Source organism: Cornus florida, unplaced genomic scaffold (genome assembly GCF_030987335.1).
Source record: "Cornus florida cultivar Cherokee Brave unplaced genomic scaffold, ASM3098733v1 CherokeeBrave_3.0.0_Hap2_Chr04, whole genome shotgun sequence".
In the NCBI taxonomy this organism is placed as follows: domain Eukaryota; kingdom Viridiplantae; phylum Streptophyta; class Magnoliopsida; order Cornales; family Cornaceae; genus Cornus; species Cornus florida.
This window is the reverse complement of record NW_026775574.1, coordinates 5,043,976-5,068,851: the sequence shown is the minus strand read 5'-3', so window position 1 is coordinate 5,068,851 and position 24,876 is coordinate 5,043,976. Positions and strand designations below refer to the sequence as shown.

Here is a 24,876-nt window from a genome sequence, read left to right as displayed (position 1 = left end):
AATCTACTTTGCCCTTGAAAAAGGGTATGGAACAGTTCAAAGTTTATTAGTTTGACCTCCTTTGAGATTTGGCACGCGTAATCAACAACACCCTTAGTCTTTTCTCTACGGCATATTTATTGATCAAATTTTATAAAATGACAATTTTGTTCGTCCTTTATATAAAATGCAAGTAATATATTATCATAATATAAAAACATTATTAACTTTTCACGTTCAAAGTCACTTTCCGGCCTCGGGTGAATGGGTGTATTGACAAGGTTTCAATTTTTGTGACGCATTTAGCCAGGATCTCTCTCAGTGATAAATGCCATGGCCAGCGAAGTAACATCAGGCATCGTGGACTCCATCTTCCACATCGGTGACATAAGTTATGCCACAGGCTTTCTGGTAGAGTGGGACTTCTTCATTCACCTCATTAACCCAGTTGCTTCTCAACTTTCTTACATGACAACCATTGGCAACCATGAGAGGTATATATCTATCTTTTTTCACCATATTTTTTCATAATATGTAGCCAATAAACACATAAACGAATAAATCTTACTAAACAAATTATAGTTTCATTATATAACTTATGTTCTGATTGTCATATGTTAATGCTTGCAAAATGTTGTAGCATGAACTTGACCATATGGAGCAGATTGTGTCAAAATATGCAGAAATAGGCTAAAGTAATGCCATATAATTCATTAATATGTGACTTTATATGTAATTCTTTTTCAGATGTTATAGAAATTTCCACCTGATGTGCATTTTTCTCCGCTTCTAAGACTTTAGATGAACTTTCTTTTGAAAATTTTCAATCGAGTACCTGTTAAGCATACCAAGGGTGCTGTAAGGTTACTTCATTATGACGTGGAAGTCACAAGTTCAAAACTGGAAACATTCTCTTCACGGGAAGACTCGTACAATGGACTGACCCTTTTACTTATTAGGTATATCGTAATTTCACACGTATAATATAAAACATTTATAATTCAACAAGTTAAAGTGAAATTGATTGAGAGTGCATGAAAATGATTTTATCCTATAAATTATAAAATAGTAAAATACAAAGCTAATTGTTATTACTTATTAGTCTATTATATACAGAAATGGGAACCACAGAACTACAGAAGTCATAGAGGACTGAGATGAGGCGGCACTGTATTGGCTCAAAGAGAGCAGATCAGGTCCATACAGCTTTGTCCAGGTATGTTCTACTCTTTTTCTTGCTTGATCAAGTGATGGCATGATCCATCACTTGATCCAATTTATTATTAGAGAAAGTTGAGAAACCCTAATTTTTTATTACAAAAAACACATTTTCTTAAGAATCATCACTTGATCCATCACTTGTATATGCATATACAACTATCTCTTGATTTCAAAATGCTTTTCTATCAGTTAATTTCTCTCTCTCTCTCTTTCAACTCTTAACTCTCAAGTCGAGATGGGTTGTGAAAATTTATAGTTGGAAAAAAAAACAATTTAAACTATTGAATGCACCAGTAAAGACCGTAACATGATTTTGTAATTATGTTCAAGCTCACGGTTAATTTTTCAGTATCCTCAACCGCATCTTGAAATTTAAATGAGGGTATATGTCAGTTCATTATAACAATAAAAGCTTCTAAAACTTGAGTCCTTAATCACAGCATATATATATATATATATATATATATATATATATATATATATATATATATATAATCATCTTTAATTGTGATACCTCCGGATTTTCGAATGCGGGTTGGCCAGGTCCACGCCCGAATACCCGAGGATATCAAAAACAAAATCGGCAATAAACGAATACATAGTACAAAAGAATAAAGAAGAAAAAATAAAATGCTGACAAGAAACTAAAATGATAATCTAATAATAAACCTCAGAATATATTTTCATTAATTAATAAACTCTTCTGATACAACTAATCCTCTAAAATACAATTCGAGAATCCATACTGTGTGGACCCCTAAAAATTTCAAACTAAAAATGACAGTAATAACTATCTAAATCATGAAACTGAATCATAAAGGAACTCCTATGTAGCATCGGAAGAATGAAGTAGACTAATCCCCGCTCAGCACGAACAACCTCTACTCTTGACGAATACCTGAAAAATAATGGTAGGTTAGGCCCACAAACAAGTACTACTCTACTACAGTCCAAGCAGAGATCCGATACACGTATACATCCTAGTCAATCCAATAGTAACTAGTAGTTCGTATATATATATATATACACACACTAAAGGAACCTCACTAGACTATAGGGTTGTCTCAACCTGAATAGTAGGCAACTTGCAAAACGCACATATAGTGGGCATGAGTACCTAGACCTACCAGGGTACACAACTACACTATATCTATCTACACATCCCTGGCGATATACGCGCCCTAACCACTGATCCTGAGACTCAAGCTCATATCATGGCACCATACTTATATATATATAATTTAGTAACCATCCTATCCAGTATAAATTAATCCTCCACAAGTCATTTAACTTGTTCAGCTGACCTGACTTGAATATAAGTAGGGCTTAACATTTTAGTTAATTCATTCCCTTATATAAAATAGGTAGGACTTAACTGATAGTTAATCCGTCCCTAGAATGCCACCATCCCATACCGGTGCATTAAACCACACAATCCAACAATTGATGTAACGATTAAGTTAATACATCAAATAATTCAGAAATAACTATGATAATATGATATCAAGTTATCACAAAATAGGAATAACTTATTATTTATTTAAACTTCCTATATCATATGTCTTACACAAACTGAATCTTATACATGATGATATTTTATTATACCGTCAAATAAGTATTCCCGTATCCAATTCATTCTACACATTTAATCTCAATTGCTAAAACATTTAAAAAGATTAAATCCATCCGTTTGTTTAAAACATTCAAATAGCAAGCGCCATTATGATTGAGTCTATTTGAATTTATTTAAACCCAAACCTAGTTCCTATTTAATATTCAGGAATCCTAGGCATGTTTCTACGTTCCATTATTTCACAGATATGAAAAATACATAATTTAAACATATAAAAATTTACACCGGAAATCAAATCAAAATCATGCATTTATCAATTCATAACACAAGAACAAATGTGAACCAATTTCATAAAACATATGTTCTAATCCAATTAAACATGCATAATTATTTAATTTTATGTGTTTAATAAATCCTGAAATTTCCTAGGCATGTACAGAAACACGAATCAAAGGGAAAGAGATAGAAGAAGAACTTGCCTTAAACTTTCAGAACGAAAGTTACACTTTTTCTTCCTTGATCTTCTCTCTATAGGGTTTTTCTCTTCATTCCTTCCTTTTCCTCCTTCATTCTCTTACTCTCTCTCTCTAGAATATATCACGTGAATATTTCTAACCCCCTTTTACAACCTATAACTATATATTTATAGGCTAAATAAAATAACACTAACCATTTTTTCAATCCAAGTCAACTTTTAAAAAAAATAGGAAAAATTATATTTTGGTGACCAAAATTAAACATAATTGCTATATAGTGGCCTTAAAGTCAAGAAAAGGTGAATAGTGACCAATCTTGAAACTTAATTGATATTAAGTGACCATTTAAGGATAATTTGGTCAAAAACACTTAAAAGTTTAATAAACATTTTTAAAATAAATTTTAGATGACAAAATTGCCATCCAATATAAATAATAAGTCATTAAATTCATCCTCCTCCTACTTTTTCTCTCTCTAGTCCAACGTTTTCTTTTTTTCCTTTTTAGTTTATAATTTACCAATTTAAAAAATTAAGATTTCTTTACCAACATTATCTTTTTTTCACCCTTTATCTATTTTTCAAGGCTCTCAACCATCTAATATTTTCCTTTTTAGTTTACAATTTACCAATTTAAAAAATTAAAATTTCTTTATCAACATTATCTCTTTTCCATCATTTATTTATTTTTCAAGGCTCTCCAACATGAACGCTCATAACATTTACAGTGGCAAATCATACTTTTGAAACACCCTTTAACAGTTAGTAAAATTATGAAATTAATCAACAATAGTTATTATTTCTTGAACTATAACTAAGTAGTATTAAAAATTCCTAAAAATTACAATCTTATATCTTAAGGAAGATCTCTCAGACAAATCAACTCGTAAAGTATAATAACTATACCTTGAAAATAATGAATAAGAAGAAAATTTCCAATTTTCTTGTCATGTCTCTTAGAATCTTGAAGAAAATAATGTATAATATCCATCATCAGTTCTCTCCCATCTTGATCTTCTCTTCAGAGACTTACCCTAATAATGTGTTGTCTTTTTGTTAGTCAATTTAAGTAAGTGTTTATTTAGGTTAATGTAGAGGGTAAATTTGTATACTTACATAATAATATATTATAAGAAGGCTATTTAGGTAATAAACCATCAAATGGTCGCTTAATATCAATTAAGTTTCAAATTTGGTCACTATTCACCTTTTCTTGACTTTAAGGTCACTATATAGCAATTATGTTTAATTTTGATCACCAAAATATAATTTTCCCAAAAAAATAACAATTAAAATATTAAAAAGGTAAGTAAAATATGTTACGTATATAATTTATGTATATCTTTATTAAATAAATAAATTATACCCATCCCATTATTTATTAATGGATTATCCAATAATACCTAAGTTACCATAATATTATAAAGTAACTTAAAACATAACACGTATCAAATCTATGTATATTTTTATTATTTAAATATAAAATATATATATCAGATTAAATATTACTACCCAAGTTACCATAAAAGTAATTAATAAATTACCCATTATTTATTAATTCATTATCCAATAATACTTAAGTTACCATAATATTATAAAGTAACTTAAAACATAACACGTATCAAATCTATGTATATTTTTATTATTTAAATATAAAACATATACATCAGATTAAATATTACTACCCAAGTTACCATAAAAGTAATGAATAAATTACCCATTATTTATTAATAGATTATCCAAAAAATACTTAAGTTACCATAATATTATAAAGTAATTTAAAACATAACACGTATCAAATCTATGTATATTTTTATTATTTAAATATAAAACATATACATCAGATTAAATATTACTATCCAAGTTATCATAAAAGTAATTAATAAATTATTTTCCTTTTAATATATGTATATATACATACACAACTATCCATGGGTAATAATCCATACACATCCAACCTCCTATCCAAGCAGTCCATGGAACTCAATTGGTTGGCCCATTACTACTAACCATAACCATAAAAGAAAAATAAAATAAAATAATAAAAGAAAAGAAAACATTTAATTTACAATTAATCAAAACACCATTTAAGCACATAATCTAATTAAACAATTAACACATAGACAAATACAAATAATACATAGACGCATAATCAAATAATCAAGTAATACCTAATTCAATTAAACACATAAGCAATTAGTCAAATAATTAATTAAATAATTAAAATTACAATTAAAACAAATAAATAAATACCGAGACTATCCTTTTAAAATTAGGGGTATTACATTAATTATACAGGTCATTACATTCATGTATAATAGCACTGATATTTCTCCTTGTTCTTCAAACCTTTTAGGCCTCTGAATGGGCATTTGGTGTGCTGCCATCAATTTTATATGTATAACAATATATCACAAATATTTAAATTATATGAATGCAAAACTTTTGATTGGTTGAATAACTTGAATTATATGAAATTATGAATATTGTAATAAATGTCATCAGCTAGAAGTTCTGGTAAAGTATAAGAAAAAATGTTTCGGGACAAAGATTAGATTCGGGATAGGAACATGGGGTTAAGGATGGGACTTCAAAAAAAGTGAAGTGTCGGTATTGCAACTCTTCTCATTCTAGGGGTATTTATCGGCATAAACATCACTTGGCTGGCATTCATTTAAATGTTGAGCCATGTCCACAAGTGCCTGAAGAAGTAAGAAAACAATTTCAAAAACTTCTTTAAGCTCATATAGAGAAAAGTGAAAAGAAGAGAAAAAAATTATATGATGTTGATATCGATGATGATGATGGTGAATGCATGTCAAAGAAGTAGAAAAAATGTGGTTCAATGGATGGATTTGTAACAAAGAAATCGGCACAACAAACACCAATGAATGAGAAATTTAAAAAGGATGAGAGAGATGCAGTATGTCAAATCATAACCCGATTTTTTTATACAAGTGTTATACCATTCAATTGTGTGAACAATCCCATATTTCCTCTTATGATTAAAAGGATTGGAGAGTATAGGAGGGGGCTTATTCCTCATTCTTATCATGAAATTAGAGAGACATTCTTGAAGAAAGAAGTGCGTGAAACATTGAATATACTCGAGAATTTTAAAGGAGAATGGGTGAAGACTGGATGTACTATTATGTCAGATGGGTGGTCTGACAGGAGGAGACGTTCAATATGTAATTTTCTTGTCAAGCCTATCAAGAACTATCTTTTTGTCATCCCGAGACACTTCTGATATTTCAAAAACTGGCCAAATGGTTTTTAAAATGTTATATGAGATTGTGGAAAAAGTTGGAGAAGAAAATATTGGACAAGTTGTGACTAATAATGCTTCTAAATACAAATTGGCTTGAGAGATGTTGATGGAAAAGAGGGAAAAAGTTAATTTAGACACCTTGTGCCGCTCATTGCATTGATTTGATGTTGGAGGATTTTGAAAAAAAAATTGAGATGCATAATGAGACAATTGAAAATGGAAGGAAGATTGTTTCATACATTTATTCGAGGTGTATGCTTACCCATTGGATGAAGGAATTCACAAATGGCAAGGAACTTATTAGACCTGTAGTGACGCGATTTGCCACTTATTACTTAACTTTGCAGCACATTAATCAACTAAAAGGAGAATTGATGAATCTTTTTACATCCTCTAAGTGGAAGTCTAGTAAGTTTGCAAGGACATGTAAAGGGAACAAAAAAATTGAAGGCGTGGCTTTGGACAATCGTAACTTCTGGACAAATGTTGCTAATTGTCTAAGAGTTGCAATACCTCTTGTTAAAGTACTCCGATTAGTGGATTCTGATGAGAGACCGACTATGGGATTCATTTATGAAGCAATGGATCGTGCCAAGGAGGAAATTCAAAAAAACTTCAATAACATCAAAAAGTGGTAAAGTTTTAATTTATTTTAAAACTAAAAGAGTAATAGAGTTTTTTTTTTTTTTAGAATATAGTATTGTTTTTAAATAGTTAAACTGAAAATTACTAGACTTACATTAAATTAACGATTTTGCAGGTGTGAACCTATTTGTAAGATTATTGATGCAAGATGGGCATCTCAATTTCATCAACCCTTGCACGCGACAGCATATTTTCTGAATCCCCAATTTCGTTATAGTCCAAGTTTCCGTTTAGATGCAGAGGTGAAAAATAGGGGTTTATAAATGTCTCCAAAGAATGGTTCCTGATTCTAATGAGAGAGTAAAAATTGATTGACAAATGGACGCATTCAAAGCTGCAAGAGGGCTCTTTGGCATAGAAAATATAATATTGACAAGGAACAAGAAGTCTCCAGGTTAGAAAATGCAATATTAATATTTGATAATTTATTATTGTTCATAATTCAAATTTCAATTGAAAATTAAACAATTTTAACTTTAATGTTATAATTTTTTTAATATAATAGCTGAATGGTGGAATTCATATGGTGATGAGTGCCCCGAGTTAAAGCGGTTTGCAATTAGAATATTGAGTTTAACATGTAGCTCTTTGGGATGTGAAAGGAATTGGTGTGCCTTTGAGATAGTAAATTACCAAATAATGCATAGTTCTAAAATTTTATTAATGTTGTAGTTTAATTTAAAGTTTTAACCTCATTGGCAATATATGTAGGTGCATTCAAAAAGGAGAAACCGGTTGCAACAAAAGAAACTGAATGATTTGGTATTTGTTATGTATAACATAAAATTAAGGGAGGCACGTGAAAAGACAAGCCGTCATAGAACCAATTTGTTTTGACGATGTCTCTTCCGATGATGAATGGATTACCGAAAAGAGGATCCGGTTCTTCCAACAAAAACTAAATAGTTGAGGGTTCTTGATGACAAAGTTTAAGAAGATGATACCGATGAATAAGATGAAGTAGAAAAGATGACTAGGATAGGTAAGAACTTTAACTTTAAACTTTTATTATAATATTGTATAAATTATTAAATTATATTAATTTTCTTTCTTTCTTTATGCTTTATAGTTGAGGAAATTTATGCAATTGATGATAATGAAAATGTGGAGCCATTAAATCCCGTTGATGATACTAATGAGGAAGATGGTGATGATGAAGAGTTCAATGATGACTTTATGGATATGTAATTTTAGTTTCTAACTTTGGAGATGGATGAGTTAGAACTCTATGTTATTTTGAGCTACATTCTCTTTTATTTATATTCGGACTTTAGAATATTTTTAGGATTTGAGATTTGTAAACTCATGGATATGTAATATTGTATGTTTTGGCCTTATTTTGGTTATATTTTACAGATCTTATTATTTAAGAAGTTAGTGTTAATTATTTTTTCACAATTTGGTAGAATCTTACGATTCCCGATCTAATTTTACGATTCCAATTCTACGGAACTCAAAACGATTCTGCGTAGAATCCCAATTTTAATAACCTTGGTGGAGGCTAATTTTGTTCCTTTTCTCAGTTGGCTATGTTGGAAATTGTAAATCTGAATTACTTTAATAACCCTAACCTCACCCTTACCTCCAGAGCCAGTATCGTGAAGATGAAAGCAGGTGATGCAAGGCTCAACAATCTAAGTGTCGTTTATGAATTTGATAGGAACTTGAACAACTGAGCTCAGAAGGCTCAGCTGCTGGTTCAACTTCCTATGAAATTCATAAATGACTATATGTCCCAATCAGCTCAAACATTTAAGTATGCATAGATAAGATTGGATTGGGATGAACAATATCCCTCACCTAAGTCAACCCATGCGTTTTAACAGGCGTGTTGCTCTTATGTTTTGCGTACATTATCGTATTTTATTAATTTTGTCTTTTCACGTACATTCTTTTATTTTATTATTTTTGTCTTTTCGCTCTAGCTCCCGTTCTTACTTTCATGGCATTAAATTTATGTAGTATTCCCTTAGTTTTTTTTTTTTTTTTTCCTCTCTCTCTCTCTCTTCAAATTCTTTTAATTTTCTTTTAAAAAAACAAAGTGTCTTTTTTGGGGGCATAATATATACATTGCATTAATGCACTTTTTTTTCTTTTATGATGGCTCTGACTTTGAGAAGCCAAATGGGCCGAGAAGTCCCATTCAAGATCAGTAGACAGATTTCTAATAGCCCATTGACAAAGGAGATGGGCTGGTTTGTTGGAATAATTTGGGCCTCAAAGAAGGTTGAAGCTAGAATGGGTCATCAAGAGATTGGGCCCATATCTTCGATGATCAGTTCAGAAATTTCAACCATGAAATTCATTTGGTATATTCTATTGTCATATCTTATTATTGACTTTGTAATATACATGTCATTATCATCATCATTATCATTTGTTCTTTATCGAGAAAAACTTTTGTTGTGCGAGTTGCATCGTACAACGGACACATCCAATTATTTATTATCGCACATGTATTATGTATTACACATACGGTCCGGGTGCACCCGCTACACGGCGCAAGGGTGTAAGGAAGTTACCAAAGTGGGTGTAAGAAAGTTACCAAAGTGAGATAAAATTGAACCAATTTCTTTGAGATTGATTGTTGGCGACAAAGCCTCAAACGATATGGTAATTGTTGGAATTGATAAACAATATACATCATCTTTGCACTTGGATTCCAGTTCTATTTTTTTGTTATGTTACAATTAATACAAAGAAATAAACAATTGATATGTGTGGAATTGTGGATGTCTCGTAAGCGTGTAGTAGACAATATCTGCAAGTCGAATCGTGACGTACAAAATAGATAATATTTACAAGATAAGATTGAATTGGGATAAAATTGAACCAACTCAGCTAAGAAGCTATCAAGTTATTCACGCAAAAGATTGGATTGGGAATAGCTATTAGGTGGGCCGTGTATGTTATGCCATTAATATATTTATCTAATTAACAAAAATGACTATGATATGCTCATGCCCCCACTCACTCAATACATTTTCATATACCACAGCAAGGATGAAGCCAATGTAAGCTTAGAGGGCACGCGCGCCTCCTGACTTGGCCCCGCCCTTTATAATGTATGTAATAATTTTTTTCATATATATATATATATATATATAATTATATTGTATCCCCTAAATTCTCTCTTAGTTTTTTTTTTTTTTTTTTTTTTTTTTTACTCTTCAAATTCTTTTAATTTCATTTAAAAAAAAAAAAAAAAGTGGCTTTTTTTGGGGCATATATATATACATTGCGTTGAAACAATTTTTTTTATTTAATGTTTATCCTCCTAACAAGACAAAGGAAATAGGAAAAAGCAAAAAGATCAACAATTTTTTTTTTTTTTTTTCCTGACAAATATCAACATTGATGGCTCTGACTTTGAGAAGCCAAATGGGCCAAGAGGTCCCATCCAAGATCACTAGAGAGATTTCTAATAGCCCATTGACAAAGGAGATGGGCTGGTTTGTTGGAAGATCTTGGGCCCCAAAGAAGGTTGAACTTAGAATGGGCCATCAAGATATGGGGCCCATATCTTGGGTGATCCAGCTCAGAAATTTCACCCGCCAGAAAAAAAGGTTGACTGACATTAGTTTGAAAATGTTCATGCTGACTTTCACAAATATAATAATTGGTTTTATATCTTATTTACTTTGTAATATACATTTCATTATCATCACTTTATTCCGTATTACAGTGTCCCTCATAAATTCTCTTTTTATAAATTCTCATTGCATAATAGAGGAATCATATTTTCCTCTCAAAGAGTCAATGACTTAACCTATAAAGCACACAAGTGCCATGCATTTGTATCAATGTTTGTCAGGGTTTGGCTCCATCTCCATGTGAATTGTTAACTCACTATTTCAACATTATGCAAGTAAACATGATCCCCACAAATCATTCAAGCTAAACACTACTCTTTAAATAGTGAACCAATATTCAACTATGTTGCTTTGCTCAATGAAATCAAAGCAAAGATAAAAATCCTTCCTTGAGCTAGCGAACATCTCAAACATCAACAATCAAGACAAAAAATGACCCCTTAAAATCCACTCAACATGGCTTGTATGTATCCTTGAAATCCACTCAACTGACTACTTCCTTGGAAATTTGATAGATATGAAGCAATGGAAACCGGTAGAGTTCCATCGACACTCACGAAATCGCATTTAAGCTTATCCGGTGGCTTAAGCTCAAGTTTATGAGTAGAATCAAGAGGAGGAAGAATAAGAGCACTTGAGATCAAAGGAGGAGGTGATTTTGTTGGAAGAATGGGGTGTGAATCCTCAACCAATTCATCAACTACATTCACACGAAATTGCTCATCTTTATCGGGAGGATGTGGAGTAGTATTGAAGATGTTCAATTTGACTTTTATGTGCCCAAACTCAAGTTTATGAGTAGAATCAAGAGGAGGAAGAATAAGAGCACTTGAGATCAAAGGAGGAGGTGATTTTGTTGGAAGAATGGGGTGTGAATCCTCAACCAATTCGTCAACTACATTCACACGAAATTGCTCATCTTTATCGGGAGGATGTGGAGTAGTATTGAAGATGTTCAATTTGACTTTTATGTGCCCAAAAGAGATCTTCATAACCCCCATCCTACAATTGATGTTTGCATTAGCAATAACCAGAAAAAGACGGCTTGTAATGACGGGTTGTGACTCTTGGGGTTCTGGACCGATTCCGTATCAAGAACTACAAAGTCTACCAGAAAGTAGAACTTGTCCACTTTAATGAGAACATCTCGCGGTTTCTTAATGGACCTATCAGCAAGTTATAAGATAACCGATATGGGTTTTAACTCTCCCAAACCCAATTAGACATACACTGAGTAAGGAAGAAGATTCAACACTCGCTCCTAAGTCCAAAAGAGACCTTTGAATTTCATGATCACCAATGATGCAAGAAATTGTAGGGGCATCGGGATCCTTGAACTTTGAAAGAGTGTTGTATTGAATGATTGAGCTTACTTGCTCTGAACAACTCGGTTTATTTATAATCCTAGAAAGGATAGAGAAAATCCGACAAGTCAAAGAGAGATTTGTTTGGCAGCTGAAACAGAGGTGTTAATTTATTCGGTCAATCTAACTAAACAATTTGGGGACCCATATGTAGGCTAAACATCTTACCAATGCCATGAATTCTTTCATGGGCAAAAATGATCCAAAGAGATAATTTGTATCAATGCTTGTCAGGGTTGGGCTTCATCTCTAAATGAAAAGAAAAGAAAAACATTTTCTACCATTAACATTGACCCATCTCAATGTTGGTATTGGTAGCGTTCATACAACTTTGTCTTATGATTTAAATTGACTTTGGATCATGTAATTTTTTTGTCACTACGGCCTCAAAAGTTCAATATGTAGTATTGGGACTGTAACTGCTAATCTTCAGGCCCAATACTTTATACAAACTTGTGGAGAATTGAAAATAACTGAAATTGGACATATTCTGACCTAATTTGCAAGAAACTGAGCATATCATTAAGAACAAATTAATCTTCAGTATATCATTGAGAACAAATTAATGTGTCTTACAACAACAAAACAGTACACCATAAAAAGTAAAGGGTTAATGTATATGAAAACCCTAACACGCTATATCACTCTGAACAAATTAAGTCGCTGCACCTTGTTTTGGCAAGGGCGCAGGACAATCCTTTTATCAAAGTTTAGGAGTAGAATGCTCGAAGGGCATGAATTGAAATGATACAACAAACAGAGCCCTTTTTGAAGCTCCTACCAGTGAATGATGGAAGCTCCTGCTTTCTTCCCATTCAAATTATAAGCTCTCCAAGCTGTACCAGAACAAACTCAAAGTCCTTTTCTAAGCCCCCGGCACTGGTGTGTTCCAAAGTAATTGAGATTCTGTTGTGGCTATCCGAGAGAGACAACAAAAAATATGCTCCCTATGTATAGGGGGGAAAGAGAATTAATTGAACACGGAAACAAAGCTTAGTTGCATATAACCAAAATAATCCCTTGGACGCATTACTTCTAGTTCGGCATTTGGGGTTCTTTGATTCGACAGAGCGTCTCCATTCAACAGCCTTCCTGTATAGGAAAAGAGGCAATGATTCATTTGTTGAGAAGCAGGAATGAAAAAGTGCCATTCATGCTGCAAAGGCTCACAGGCCACCAGTAATAATAAAAAATAAAAAGAACAACACAATAACAGTTGCAGCAGCAACGTGAGGGTACAAGTGCAAGTAACAACACAATATCGATAACAAAATAATAGCAACAGCAGGTTCGTATTCAATATGATGTGAATTTGCACAAGTGTGTGTTTGCATATGCACGCACGCGCATGCGTGTATATATATAGATATATATATATATATAGAGAGAGAGAGAGAGAGATTAGAGAAACCTGATGCCCACTGCACAATGAAGTATGCTGCCCTAATGAATAGCAAGTAACAAAATTCTGATGCCCCCACGTCATGGCAGGTCATGACTACTTAGAAATTGGATTATACATGGATATACTTGGTCCGCAGCCTGTATTTTAACAGAAACAGAATTGACACCATTACACAACCAGTGGCATGATTTTTTTTTCCCCTAGTGAGTGCAAGTTATCAAGGATGAAATTTCAGTGTAGAAGGAAAAATTAGGAATATGCACACATACCAAACGTCCTCCTACCAAATCATAATGAGCATAATGTGGACCATCAGGTTCTCCAAATACTTTATAGGTGACCAAGTGCTCAGGAATGAGCTTTGCAGTTTCTGTTTTAGGTAACAAGCAAGAAATGTAAATTAAAATAAACAAATCAAACTCTGCCAAATGGTGCATACGAGGTTATCTTTACTTGAAACGTACCATATACGGCTTCAGGTGGGCAAATTAGGTCCCTGTCTCCTGCAATTGCTAAGACAGGGACTTTGCCTTTATGCATATGATCCTTGTACAAAAATTTACCACTTCTATCACGAAGTCCGCCCTCTCGGAAAGCAGTTGTCAGTTGCAAGAGAAGTTTAGCGGGTATAGTACCTGTCAGTTTTGATTGAACTATGACTGTCAGTAAAAAGTGAAAGAAAGGAGGGAGAAGGGAAGTCGCATGAAAAATATCTGATACAGAAAACAGAATAGCAACCAAGATCTCCAACAGGATCTTTATGCTAGGAAAACATAAAAAAAAAAAAGATAATAATAAAAATCATCTATGTAATGAAGGCCTCTTGTCATCCTTCTGTACACATACCAACTATAAGGGCCCTGATTTTTCTTTTCCTTTTTTTTTTTTTCAAAAAAAAGGAAACAAAAGAAAGAAAGAATAAGGGTAATAACACTTCACCAGTGTTTAGGCCCAAAAACCCTGTAAAGGAGGAATAAGATGACAAGCTGATGAAGACATATTGGATAATTTTGTTAAAGATAACCCAAGACCTGTAGAAAGCACAGAGATAACAACTGTTGTGGAGTTTATGCCTGTTGGGAAAGAAAGTCCTTTTAGAGATGAGCTTGCCAAGGATATCTTGCAGTCCAAAGACTGAGAAATAAAAATATTGATATATATGCAGGTAAAGGCAGGCGCAGGATGGATCACAAGGTCAGGAATTGTTGCAGTCCAGCTTCTTTTGCGATATGCAGTAATATACCTCCATCTGACCAGTAACCTCGACGACATGGCAGTTGACAAACCATGATCTTTGAATATTCAATTCATGGAGAAAGACTTCACGCCATTCCTCTGAAAGATGCCCGCCAAGTTCAAGGATGATTCATGGACTATGCTGAATGTGCCAGTCCAAGTAGGTTGCCAACTCTGCACCTGTGGCAGGGTGAGTTACATTGCCTTGGCAACACGTGTAGCATGGAAGTCAGATACCTACACCACTCTACTGACCATCCTCAATCCAATAACATTCTATAAACTTGTTTTGCAACTGCCAACTGCCTAGCATTCTGTATCAATGAGCAGTCCAGAGGGTACCTCTCTATTTCTCCTTTTCTTATTATTATTATTTGGTGATAAATAAACCCTTCCATAAGTTTTTTCAAGTAAAAAAGATCTTCTCAGAATTTAATTGTTAGTTTTATTTCTAACCTTTTGGAACCACCTTAATAAAAGTTTTAAACAAGAAAAAAGAAAGAAAAAGAAGAAGAAATAGTATTCACGGCTAATTTCAGTAACACAAAGTCAAATTGATGTCATTGTGATTTAATATATTATTTTTTGTTAAATCAATCTATCCCAACATTTTCCATAGTAGGACTCCAGACATTGATATCAAGATTATTGGTGCAACAGCAACTCCAAATATCTCCACAACTTATTACTTGTATAGAAATAAGCACAATGCTTTAATTTTTCCTTTATTATTTTTTTGTTTTTTTGTTGGACAAGCATGTTTTTAGTCCCTTCATATGATCAAGATAACTAATATTATTTTATGTGCCACCGAATTCGCAACATAAGACTCGAGGTTCCCCACTATTATTACCTTCAAAATTCATTATGAAAGTCAAAATACTGATATATCCCAAAGCAAAATCAAGGATATACTTCAAAAGGCATACGTCCATGCATTCCAAATTGTGGCACAAGTGAATCACCACCACCATAATTTTGCAATTCATTCATAAGGCAGAGGAATATCTGTACTTACAGAAGTTGTTAAGGACAAGCTTCTTCAACAACTCTGGTTGCATCATGTTCTCAGCTGATATCAGATTATTAAGCCAGGACAAGACATAAGGAGGACTTGTTGAAAGAGGATAAGATGCTGCCAACAATGCCCCTAAAGGAACAACAGGCACATTCAGAGCCTGAGCAGGATCAGCCTGCATCATAATAGCTTTAGAATTACTTTCATAAAAAAGGCTTCAACTTAATACATTCAAGTATAATATTATATAATTTTTTGATAAGTCACTTACGAATAAAATTATTGAGGTAGAGTACAAAGAGAAGATCCAGAAAACTAGATTTTCATCGACTTACAAGGGGAAGGAGCAGTTTGAGTGATGAATCTGAAGATGTGTAGTCAAGTGATGATGCCAAAGTAACAACAGCTGCCAATCTATGGTCTCTTCCTTCATAAGCTTCAAAGATCCAATATGTTAATACAGAAAATCACAATTATAAGAAAGAAACTATGAAATGAAAAAACTGAAATGGAATTTTAAATAAACATATTTTACAAACATCTCAATTTCAATTCTGATAGTAGCAAAACTAATTGTAACAGCTGACCATTTTTTCTACAAAATAGTAGGATTATATTATGTAAAGGCAAGGCATCATTGATGAAATCAGGACATTACAGGCAATATAATTTGCCAGTTTACCATAGTTGAATGTGATCCTACTAAAGCTGCACCAGTTTATCGTTAAGGATGGAACAATGGTTTTATCTAAGTGATGCCATAGCCCTTACCAAAATACTGTGTAGTGTTGCCAAAGTCAACATCCATTCCCAATATTTGCTACGTATTAATAACAAAACTAAGCTTTAGCAAAATAATGGTTGTAAGGTGTGCTAGCTTTCAACCTCCTATTTAGGAATTAGGGGGCTCCTCATTCAAGGCTAAAGCAGTTTGGGATACATTTCTTAAAGGTTTCGAAGGAAGTTTGTGGATGCAAGTGGTAGGTAGTCTTTACCAAAAGGGGTAGGTTAACTTTATTAAGAGTATATTATCGAGCCTCCCAGTTTACTTTATGTTCATTTTTGCATTTCAGACATTGTCCAAAAAGAGGCTTGAACATAGAGCCTTTCGGAAGAGGGCATAATGAAGAGTTTGATTTAGTTGTTCAGACATAAAGTGTGCCCTTTGGCCAACAGTCGACGTCGTTGAGTAGAAGCAGAGTTTTGCTCTGGAGAGGAAGAATTTGTGGCATAAGATAGTGGTGCGACTGTAGGGGGTTCCTTTGGGTGGGTGGGTGCCCAGAGAGGAGGGTATCTCTTATGAGGCAGGTCTTTGGAAGAGTTTTATGAAGGATAGGAAGAGATCTCTAAGCGCTTGTTTGGTTTAGTTCTCAGAAAATAGTTCTCAAAAAAGACTTCTTTGCAATTAGACATTTTATTTACTCAATTTTCAGAAAACTATCAAACAAATAAAATCAACTCTGAAAACAAAAAACTGTCTTCAGAAAAAACTAAAAGACTGGTCTATGAAAAAAACCTTGTTTAATTCAGTTTTCATAGAACAACTTTCAAAAAATTGTTGCTCAAATGAATTGAACCCTAAAGATAGAAAGTTGTTTTTATGAGAACTACCAAAAGATTCTTCTCTAAAGCATGGCATTTTTCTTTTCCAATCCACTTAGGGCCACCCCAGGAATTTCCTGGTAATTGCCTAGTGCATGTGGGACAGAGGGGACTACATGTCTGTGGTGACGTACTATGGGGGTGCTCTAAGAGGCTCGACACCACCATTGTTGACCCCAAAAAAAAAAAAAAAAAGACATTTTTTTAACTTAGTTTTGTAAAAAAAATTCAAAAACTGTCAACCAAACGATTTTTCAGCTGTATTATACTTTTTAATTCTCAAAAGACAACAAGCAACAACAAACAAATCCTTTTTCCAACTTCTTGAGGTCAGCTACAGGAGACCTATTTTTCCATTCTACTCTATTTAAGGTCATAGCATCAGTCAAAGCACAAGTTATCGTATCTTTCCCATTTACTTTGGTCTTCCCCTTTCCCAAGTATTATACTCAATGTGAATCATGACGCTCTTACTAACAGATGCATTTAGTAGACCTCTTTGCACATGCCCAAACCATGTTAATAGATTTCTCTCATTTTATTTGCAATGGGTGCTTTTTCACCTTCTTATGAATGTGCTCAACTCTAATTCTATCATTTCTTGTCTTGCCGCGCATCCATCTTAATATTCACATTTCTGCTACATTCACTTTGTGCTTAGCTGCTTAACTGTCCAACATTCTGTTCCATTAAGAATGTCCAGTCTTATAGCTGCTTTATAAAAATTACCTTTCAATTGTAAAGGAATATGATAATCACACAATATTTTAAATGCACTCATTTAACCCATCTCGTCTTGATTCTATGATTAACATCCTCTCCAATTTCTTTTTCATTGTGAATAATTGAGCATAACTTACTTATCAAAAAAAAAAAAAAAAAAAATTGAGCATAACTAGCGGAAATGTTGACCTTTTGGTATCTCTTCATCTTCAGTATCCAGTTCTCAATAAAAAATAAGAAAAAAAGATAAAATAAAATAAAAAACTATTCTCTAAAAAAGTACTTTACTTTATGGTGGACAATGGTATGGATGTCAATTCTGGTAGGATGTCCGGTGAGGGAAAGTGTCTTTGAAGGAATGATTTCCAAATCTTTACAAGATGAGATGGATAAGGGAATTATGAAAACAAAGTTTATTACCATATGCATGGAGCGGTTTGAAACCCCACTTTCAGGAGAGCTTTTCAGGACTAGGAGTTGGATTTAGTGAGAGAATTACTTGAGTTGCTTCAGGGGGTAGCTTTCATGGAGGGATAAAAGATTCAGGCAGGTGAAAAGTAACCAAAATGGTCCAAGAAAGATCCTAAATGTAGCATTCTAACATGGCTGCAAATATGGAGGCTATAATTACATTTGACCTGTGGCCAAACTTCTGTTTCAGAGTAGAACCATCACACCAAGGGTCATCAGATAATTTAACAGCTGCTCCATCACTAATCCTATATTAAATGTTCTCAGCAAGCACATCTCTCTCTCAAATATTGAATACCCCGGGGGTACCTACTATGTTGTACGCCCGGCTAATGAATATTCATTGTTTCCCTTGATAATAGGAAATAGCAACTAACATATTGGCCGGGTACTACATTCTCGGTACTACCGCGGCACCGAATACTTTTCAAGGTGCAGGACATGGCGCTCTGTCATATGTGGTATATTTGAATGGGAAAAATAAAAAACTAAAAATAAATAAATAAAGAAAACATAGGACTTCTCTGAAGTGGTTGAGATGCAAATTCCTGCATTGAAGCATAGTCTTTTGAGAATAATGTACATCTGGAGTCCATTTCCATGGCTAAGTTTAGAGGTATGCCCCCTTCCCTCTATTGCACTCTTGTACTTTCTTTTAATATAAAATCCATTTAGGAAAAAAAAAATGTACATCTAGAATGTAGAGTACTATCCCATATTAATAGATCATTTTATATATTTTACAAAATATGAGCCTTTGCTCTTGATCTTGTGCACAGCTTTTATATACTTCATGTGTAAATATATTACATCCCTGTTTTCTAGGGTCTTTAGTGAAATATACTTGAAAGGAAAAAAAAGTGTGTCCTTCATGAATATAGGATGAGAAACTTTGGTTAAGATGGCCAGGTGATGTGTAATGAAGATCAATGACAACACCTACAATCAAGCTGATTAATGGAAAGAGAAGGAAAACCATAAAGATTGCGCATCAAGATAGCCAAAGAAGATATGATGCACTCCGATCAAATCAAAGATATGCGTTCAGGTTTTCAACACACAACTAAATTGCAAACTAATGTAACCAGCCCGAAATAGTAAGGTAAGGGTAGAACCCAACATCTAGGCAAATAAGAAGTCTTGGACTTTCACCTGTGCAACTCAAAAATATAGTGAGAATGTAATAGCCGGTTATTTAGAGGGGTGAAGTCACCATTTTTGAATTGGCAAAGTAGTCACCAATTTTGAATTGGAAAAGGTCATACATCACATGTTCATGGGTTGCATAAAACAAGTTCTTTTTGTTTTTTATTCTTTTCTCAAGTGCATCCATCAGAGCTAGATTAGATGCCACACCACCATTTAGATGCACCTCTTATTCTTAGTGCTAAAAAAGTCAATATTTTTGCTGCCAATCTATCAGAAGTTTTGACTCTAGTTTTTAATCTAGTTGTTGTTTTATCTTCTGCTGATTGGTGCTGCTGAATGTGAGCACGGGCTTTTGTATGGAATAGTGTAATGTACTGACAGTAATGTGTGGTAAGACCATAGAGGCTTAGACCTATCCAATTAGTCTTCTAGTACGTATTTCGAGGCAAGGGCATGTTTAGGGGAGAGAGGGAGAGAGAGTTGATTGCAGCCCTTTGGTTCTCCTTTCCTAGATTTGTCTACCAATCAGAAAACAAATAATGATATAGGAAGGGGGAAAAAAAGATGAATTGTCAGGTCCGAAACTGGTTATAGCAATTCTAATAATAAATTGGACAGGGAAAAAAAAGCGGATTTCAGACATAGTATACTACCAATCAATTAAGTAACTCAAGGAAGCTAGCATACACTTCCAGAATGAGAAAAATAAAATTCTCAAATCTTACTGAACAAATATCTGTTTTGAAAGGCACAACAAACTATATATGTTATCTGTCATCAATAAAAACAATCACAGAATCATGAAACATAGAAAGTGATGTCATTATCTAATAGGGGAATGAAGCCATCTTACCACATCTTGACAGCATTGCATACAGCAAGATGCCTCCCATGGAATGTCCAATTGCAAGCAATTTGCCATCCTTTGGTTTGCTTTGGGATATTATATATTCACTCTGTAATGAAAAACTGAAGATATGAATACATTACTTGAAGGGTGGGTACAACCAGTTTATGTAACATAAAAGAATTTTTTTTTTTCCCAGCATGGATAAATGTCACCTCACCACAGCAGGAATGTCCTCTTCTAAGTAATGATCAAAGTCCCAATCATACTTGACAATGAAGTCCAGCTGTTTCTGGAAATCTTCTATTGTTGTTGAAAAACGCTCTTGCAGATCAGACAACTGAGGTGAAACAGAACGTTGACCTTCTTCAATAATATTTACAAGCTTTTGACTCAAATCTCTGATTTGGCTAGCAGCAGCAGAGTTTTGCCTTGCTTCCAACAATCTAGAAAGCTTTCCCCTTATCTCATTAAAACGATCATATAAAACAGAATCCTCTAACAGTCTCGAAATTTGATCAAATAATTTAGCAGATATAATCCTTAATTGACCTTCACTGAGAAAGCCAGAGAGTCTTTCTGCCAGACGCATAAAAGTTTCTGTCAATTTTATCACCAGTTTCGATTCATCCCATAGTGTTGGGATCCTTGTCGGATCCCCTTTGACAACTTGAGATACCGCTGAGGCAGTGGCGCCATTGTTTGGCTGTTGTTGTTCAGTAAAAGCTCCATAAGTAGCAGTTTCAGCAGCAGCTTCCATCTGCCCAGATATTGCACGGGCAGACTGCTCAATATCTTTGGAACCATTTCCTTGCATGCTCAATCCAGCACCTCGGACTTCAAGAATCCAAGTGTCAAATCCTTGGCTACACATGTAGCGGGCGAATGAAGACTGAAAACATATATAGTCAAAAACAAATAGTACAACTACGCCCCAACAGGCAAGCATCTCACAAGCTATAATTGAGAATTGGAATGAAACAATTGATGAACCACGGGCCAAGAAGATCTATGAAAAGAATTGGAATAGATCTGGTCATCATGACAAGAACTTTAAGTCAACTATTAAAAGTCACCCAGCTGAATATGACTTAATTATCTTTACAAGTTAGTCATTTATCTTTAACAAGCTGAACATGCTAAAACATAGTTTGTATTCTGAGGACATACTGCATCTATGTATTGGTGTTATCTCCTGTTTGACCTTTACATTTGCAAGATTGAGCTTCTCCGAGCTCAATCCTATCACATCGTTACAATTTCCAAGTTTGATCAAACATGAACATGCATAATTAAAAGTAAGGAAATACACGACTGTTACCAGAATCTCGATATTTTCAAAGATTAGCTTGGACATCACGTGTTGGAAAGTGTTGAAATAATTAATCAAACCCTTAATAAGACATATATAGACACATACAAAGCTATTCAAAAGCAATATATATATATATATAAGAAAAAGTGAAAAACAACATTAAAATATTTAAAATTATGTGCGTGGGTGTGTGTGTATTGACAAGTTCCAGAAATATTGCATATGAATGAGGAATAATTATGTAGAAGTATGAATGAAAGAAATATAGTTCATTCAAACTTCAGTTCTGTGTATTATTACTCAAGGACTACAAAGATCAATCGTTAGCAACCCAATAGGGAAAATCAATTTTACAGCCAACGTTACAATTTAATGCCATAGTATACCATTGACTATGGAGTAATATATAATTGACCCACATATTAATCCAGACAAATATAACACATTTACAATTTTTTATGCTGGAAATATCATGTTGTGACATGCAAGATGACAATTAGGAAATAGTGCTCAATACAGTTCTTCTACAACCTAAGTGGTAGCAGTTTTCAGTCAAACAACAATTAGGAGATAACATACAAAACCAGTTATCCTATGAACTACTCGTTGGCAATTTACAGTCATTGTAGGGATTTTTGTTATTGAAAGAAAATCTATTTTCAAGTTCACTAGATAAGTTTATAGCAAACTCCAAATGGGATAGCAGAAGCTTTTCCAAATAAAAGGGACAGATAGTACACTTCTGATGGACCCATGTGGCACGTTAGAATTTAGATTATGTAATGAGGAGGCTTTTGGAAAGTAACGGAAGAAAATGAGGCACATTGGAGAATCACGTATACAAATGAAGCTTATGCATCAAAAAGAAGAATGCAACAAAAAGATGTGCCACCATTCTCGAGATCAATGGACGGCTTCTTTTAGTTAAGACACTATTCAGAGCACTAGAGAACAGCTTGGGGAAGCTTTACAGGTATTCTAATGTAGGCTTCAATTTGAGGCCGTGTAATCCTATGAAAGACCTACGATGATGTCGTTTTGTTTTTTTGGGCCTAGTCATAGGATTTTATCAGACCTATCAAAAGTTGAACTCTGAAGTTTTCTAAGAGCAAGATTTATCCAAAAAAAATGTTTTCAAGAGCAAGATGAAGTCATGTGGAAAATTGAAAATTACACACCTCTACAATTCAAGTTCCACAAAAAACAAGTTGCCCCTTTTTCTTCTCTCTTGTTCACTAAATATGAGTGAAAAAAGATGCTTTGACATGTCCATCAAGGCACAACAGTTAAACAAAATGCAGAAGAGTAATCAAATGCATACATGCGTATGCCCTTAATATGCAGAGAGGAAAACATATGTATCAAAAAAGTAAATCATCATACAATTTAAAAGCTAACTACGAAATAGCAGACCAGATTTCGATATGTTAATCAACAATACAGAGGAGTCCCCACGTATCACTATTGCCTTTCGATTTCGGTATTTGAAGAATTGATTTGATGAATAATTTGATAAGTTACTCATACAATGTTCCAAAGTCTTCTTCCCATTATGCCTAACTAGCATTTATCAGGACTACATGTGTGTGTATATATAATTATATAGATGCAAATATACATATGGAGAGAGAAGTAAACTAACCTCGGGAGAGAGATCATATCCAATGGCATTAGTTCCCACACCCGACAAAAGCAACAGGGGATGATTTCTCGGAGGAGCCTATAATTAAACATTCAATCAAAATTAGTACAATTATAATAATTTTATCCATAAATTACATACTCGAGCACACATTCATTTGTTCAAAATTAGTACAATCAAAATATTTTTTCCCATAAATTACACACTCAAGTACACATTTGTGTGTGCATATGTATACATACATACAAGTATGTGGATCTATGTAAGAGAGAAGTGCGAGAGAGAGAGAACCTGAGGGCTAGGAGTGTATCGCCAGAGGGCAAGCCTCCAATCGGAGCTGGAGCTGGAGACGGAGACGTAATGAAGCTCGTCGGCCGTACATATCGAAGGCTTGTTCGGTACCTTCTCGACGACACCTTTAAATCCACTTTCGGAGAAAGCTCTGAACTTCTCCGTCAGCCTCGGCGGCGACGGAGGCAGGAAGACGGCGGCGAATCCGCGTGGGAGTGAGAGGTGGGGGTGACGGAAAGTGGACGGCGCAACGTAAAGCGCCGAACGAATGTCGGACCTAATCAACATTACCATAACTCTTCTCTTCTCTCTACTTTCTCTCTCCTCTCTTTTGATAAAGCATATAGATGGTAGTCCTAGTAGTTGCGGGAATTAAAAGAAATGGGTTTAAAATAGCTTTCGTGCTGCTTCTTCTATCATCCACGTCAACATCTTATGTGAGTCCAACTTTTTTTTTGTTTTGAAAGTTCATGTGAGTCCAACTTTAGTTTTCCGACTCAACATCATAGCAATGTAAGAAGAATTGACGAACTTCACTATTTTAACATCTTTGACTCAAATTAAAACCAAAGTATTTAATTTGCAGATGCTTCATTCAACCTTGATCTCAATTTAGGTTTAATCTTTGTTTGTTTCCACGTTTCTGCTTTATAATATATATATATATATAAGGGCGAATCCATTAATTGTTAATGGGGGCTAATATTAAACAAGAGGGAATTGGGGATCGAAAGATTAAAAAGTTACAAAATTTTAAAGGGAATAGGGTTAGACTTCAGAGGGAGAGAAGGTATGAGCTCTCTGATTTGGGTAAGATTAGGAATTCAGAAGTTTTCTGTGTTTTAGCTTAGAACTTGTTTAGCTTGGGCATATTTGGTTGGATCTTTGTTTTAAAATTGTGATTTAGATATTGGGTTTGTTTGGATTGGTTAAAATTGGAGGCTAATATTACTACTAATTTTTTCTTTTTAAAAACATTGGACTAAATATACCTATACCAAAAAAAAAAAAAAATTTTTTGAGGGGCCTCAAGCCCATCCAAACCCACCCTTGGAT

The 24,876-nt window shown here is 33.9% G+C and overlaps 1 protein-coding gene across 5 annotated transcripts; it reads right to left on the bottom strand.

Moving 5' to 3' along the window:
* Positions 1 to 12,643: 12,643 nt before the first annotated feature.
* LOC132302578 (uncharacterized) lies at positions 12,644 to 24,196 on the bottom strand. Of its 5 annotated transcripts, none has more exons than XM_059799483.1 (11): positions 23,821 to 24,195; positions 23,530 to 23,607; positions 20,793 to 21,464; positions 20,579 to 20,681; positions 16,116 to 16,216; positions 15,781 to 15,955; positions 13,991 to 14,161; positions 13,796 to 13,896; positions 13,533 to 13,663; positions 13,155 to 13,213; positions 12,644 to 13,068 (listed from the first exon to the last, which is right to left on the bottom strand). In XM_059799483.1, the coding sequence occupies exons 1-9, from the start codon at positions 24,112 to 24,114 to the stop codon at positions 13,604 to 13,606; spliced, it is 1,755 nt and encodes a 584-aa protein (XP_059655466.1). In that variant the 5' UTR covers positions 24,115 to 24,195; the 3' UTR covers positions 12,644 to 13,068; positions 13,155 to 13,213; positions 13,533 to 13,603. The 5 variants fall into 5 exon arrangements, with proteins under 5 accessions (XP_059655466.1, XP_059655467.1, XP_059655468.1 ...); XM_059799484.1 differs by having other exon boundaries at positions 13,155 to 13,209; XM_059799485.1 differs by having other exon boundaries at positions 12,644 to 13,213; positions 16,116 to 16,207; positions 23,821 to 24,196.
* Positions 24,197 to 24,876: the final 680 nt, after the last annotated feature.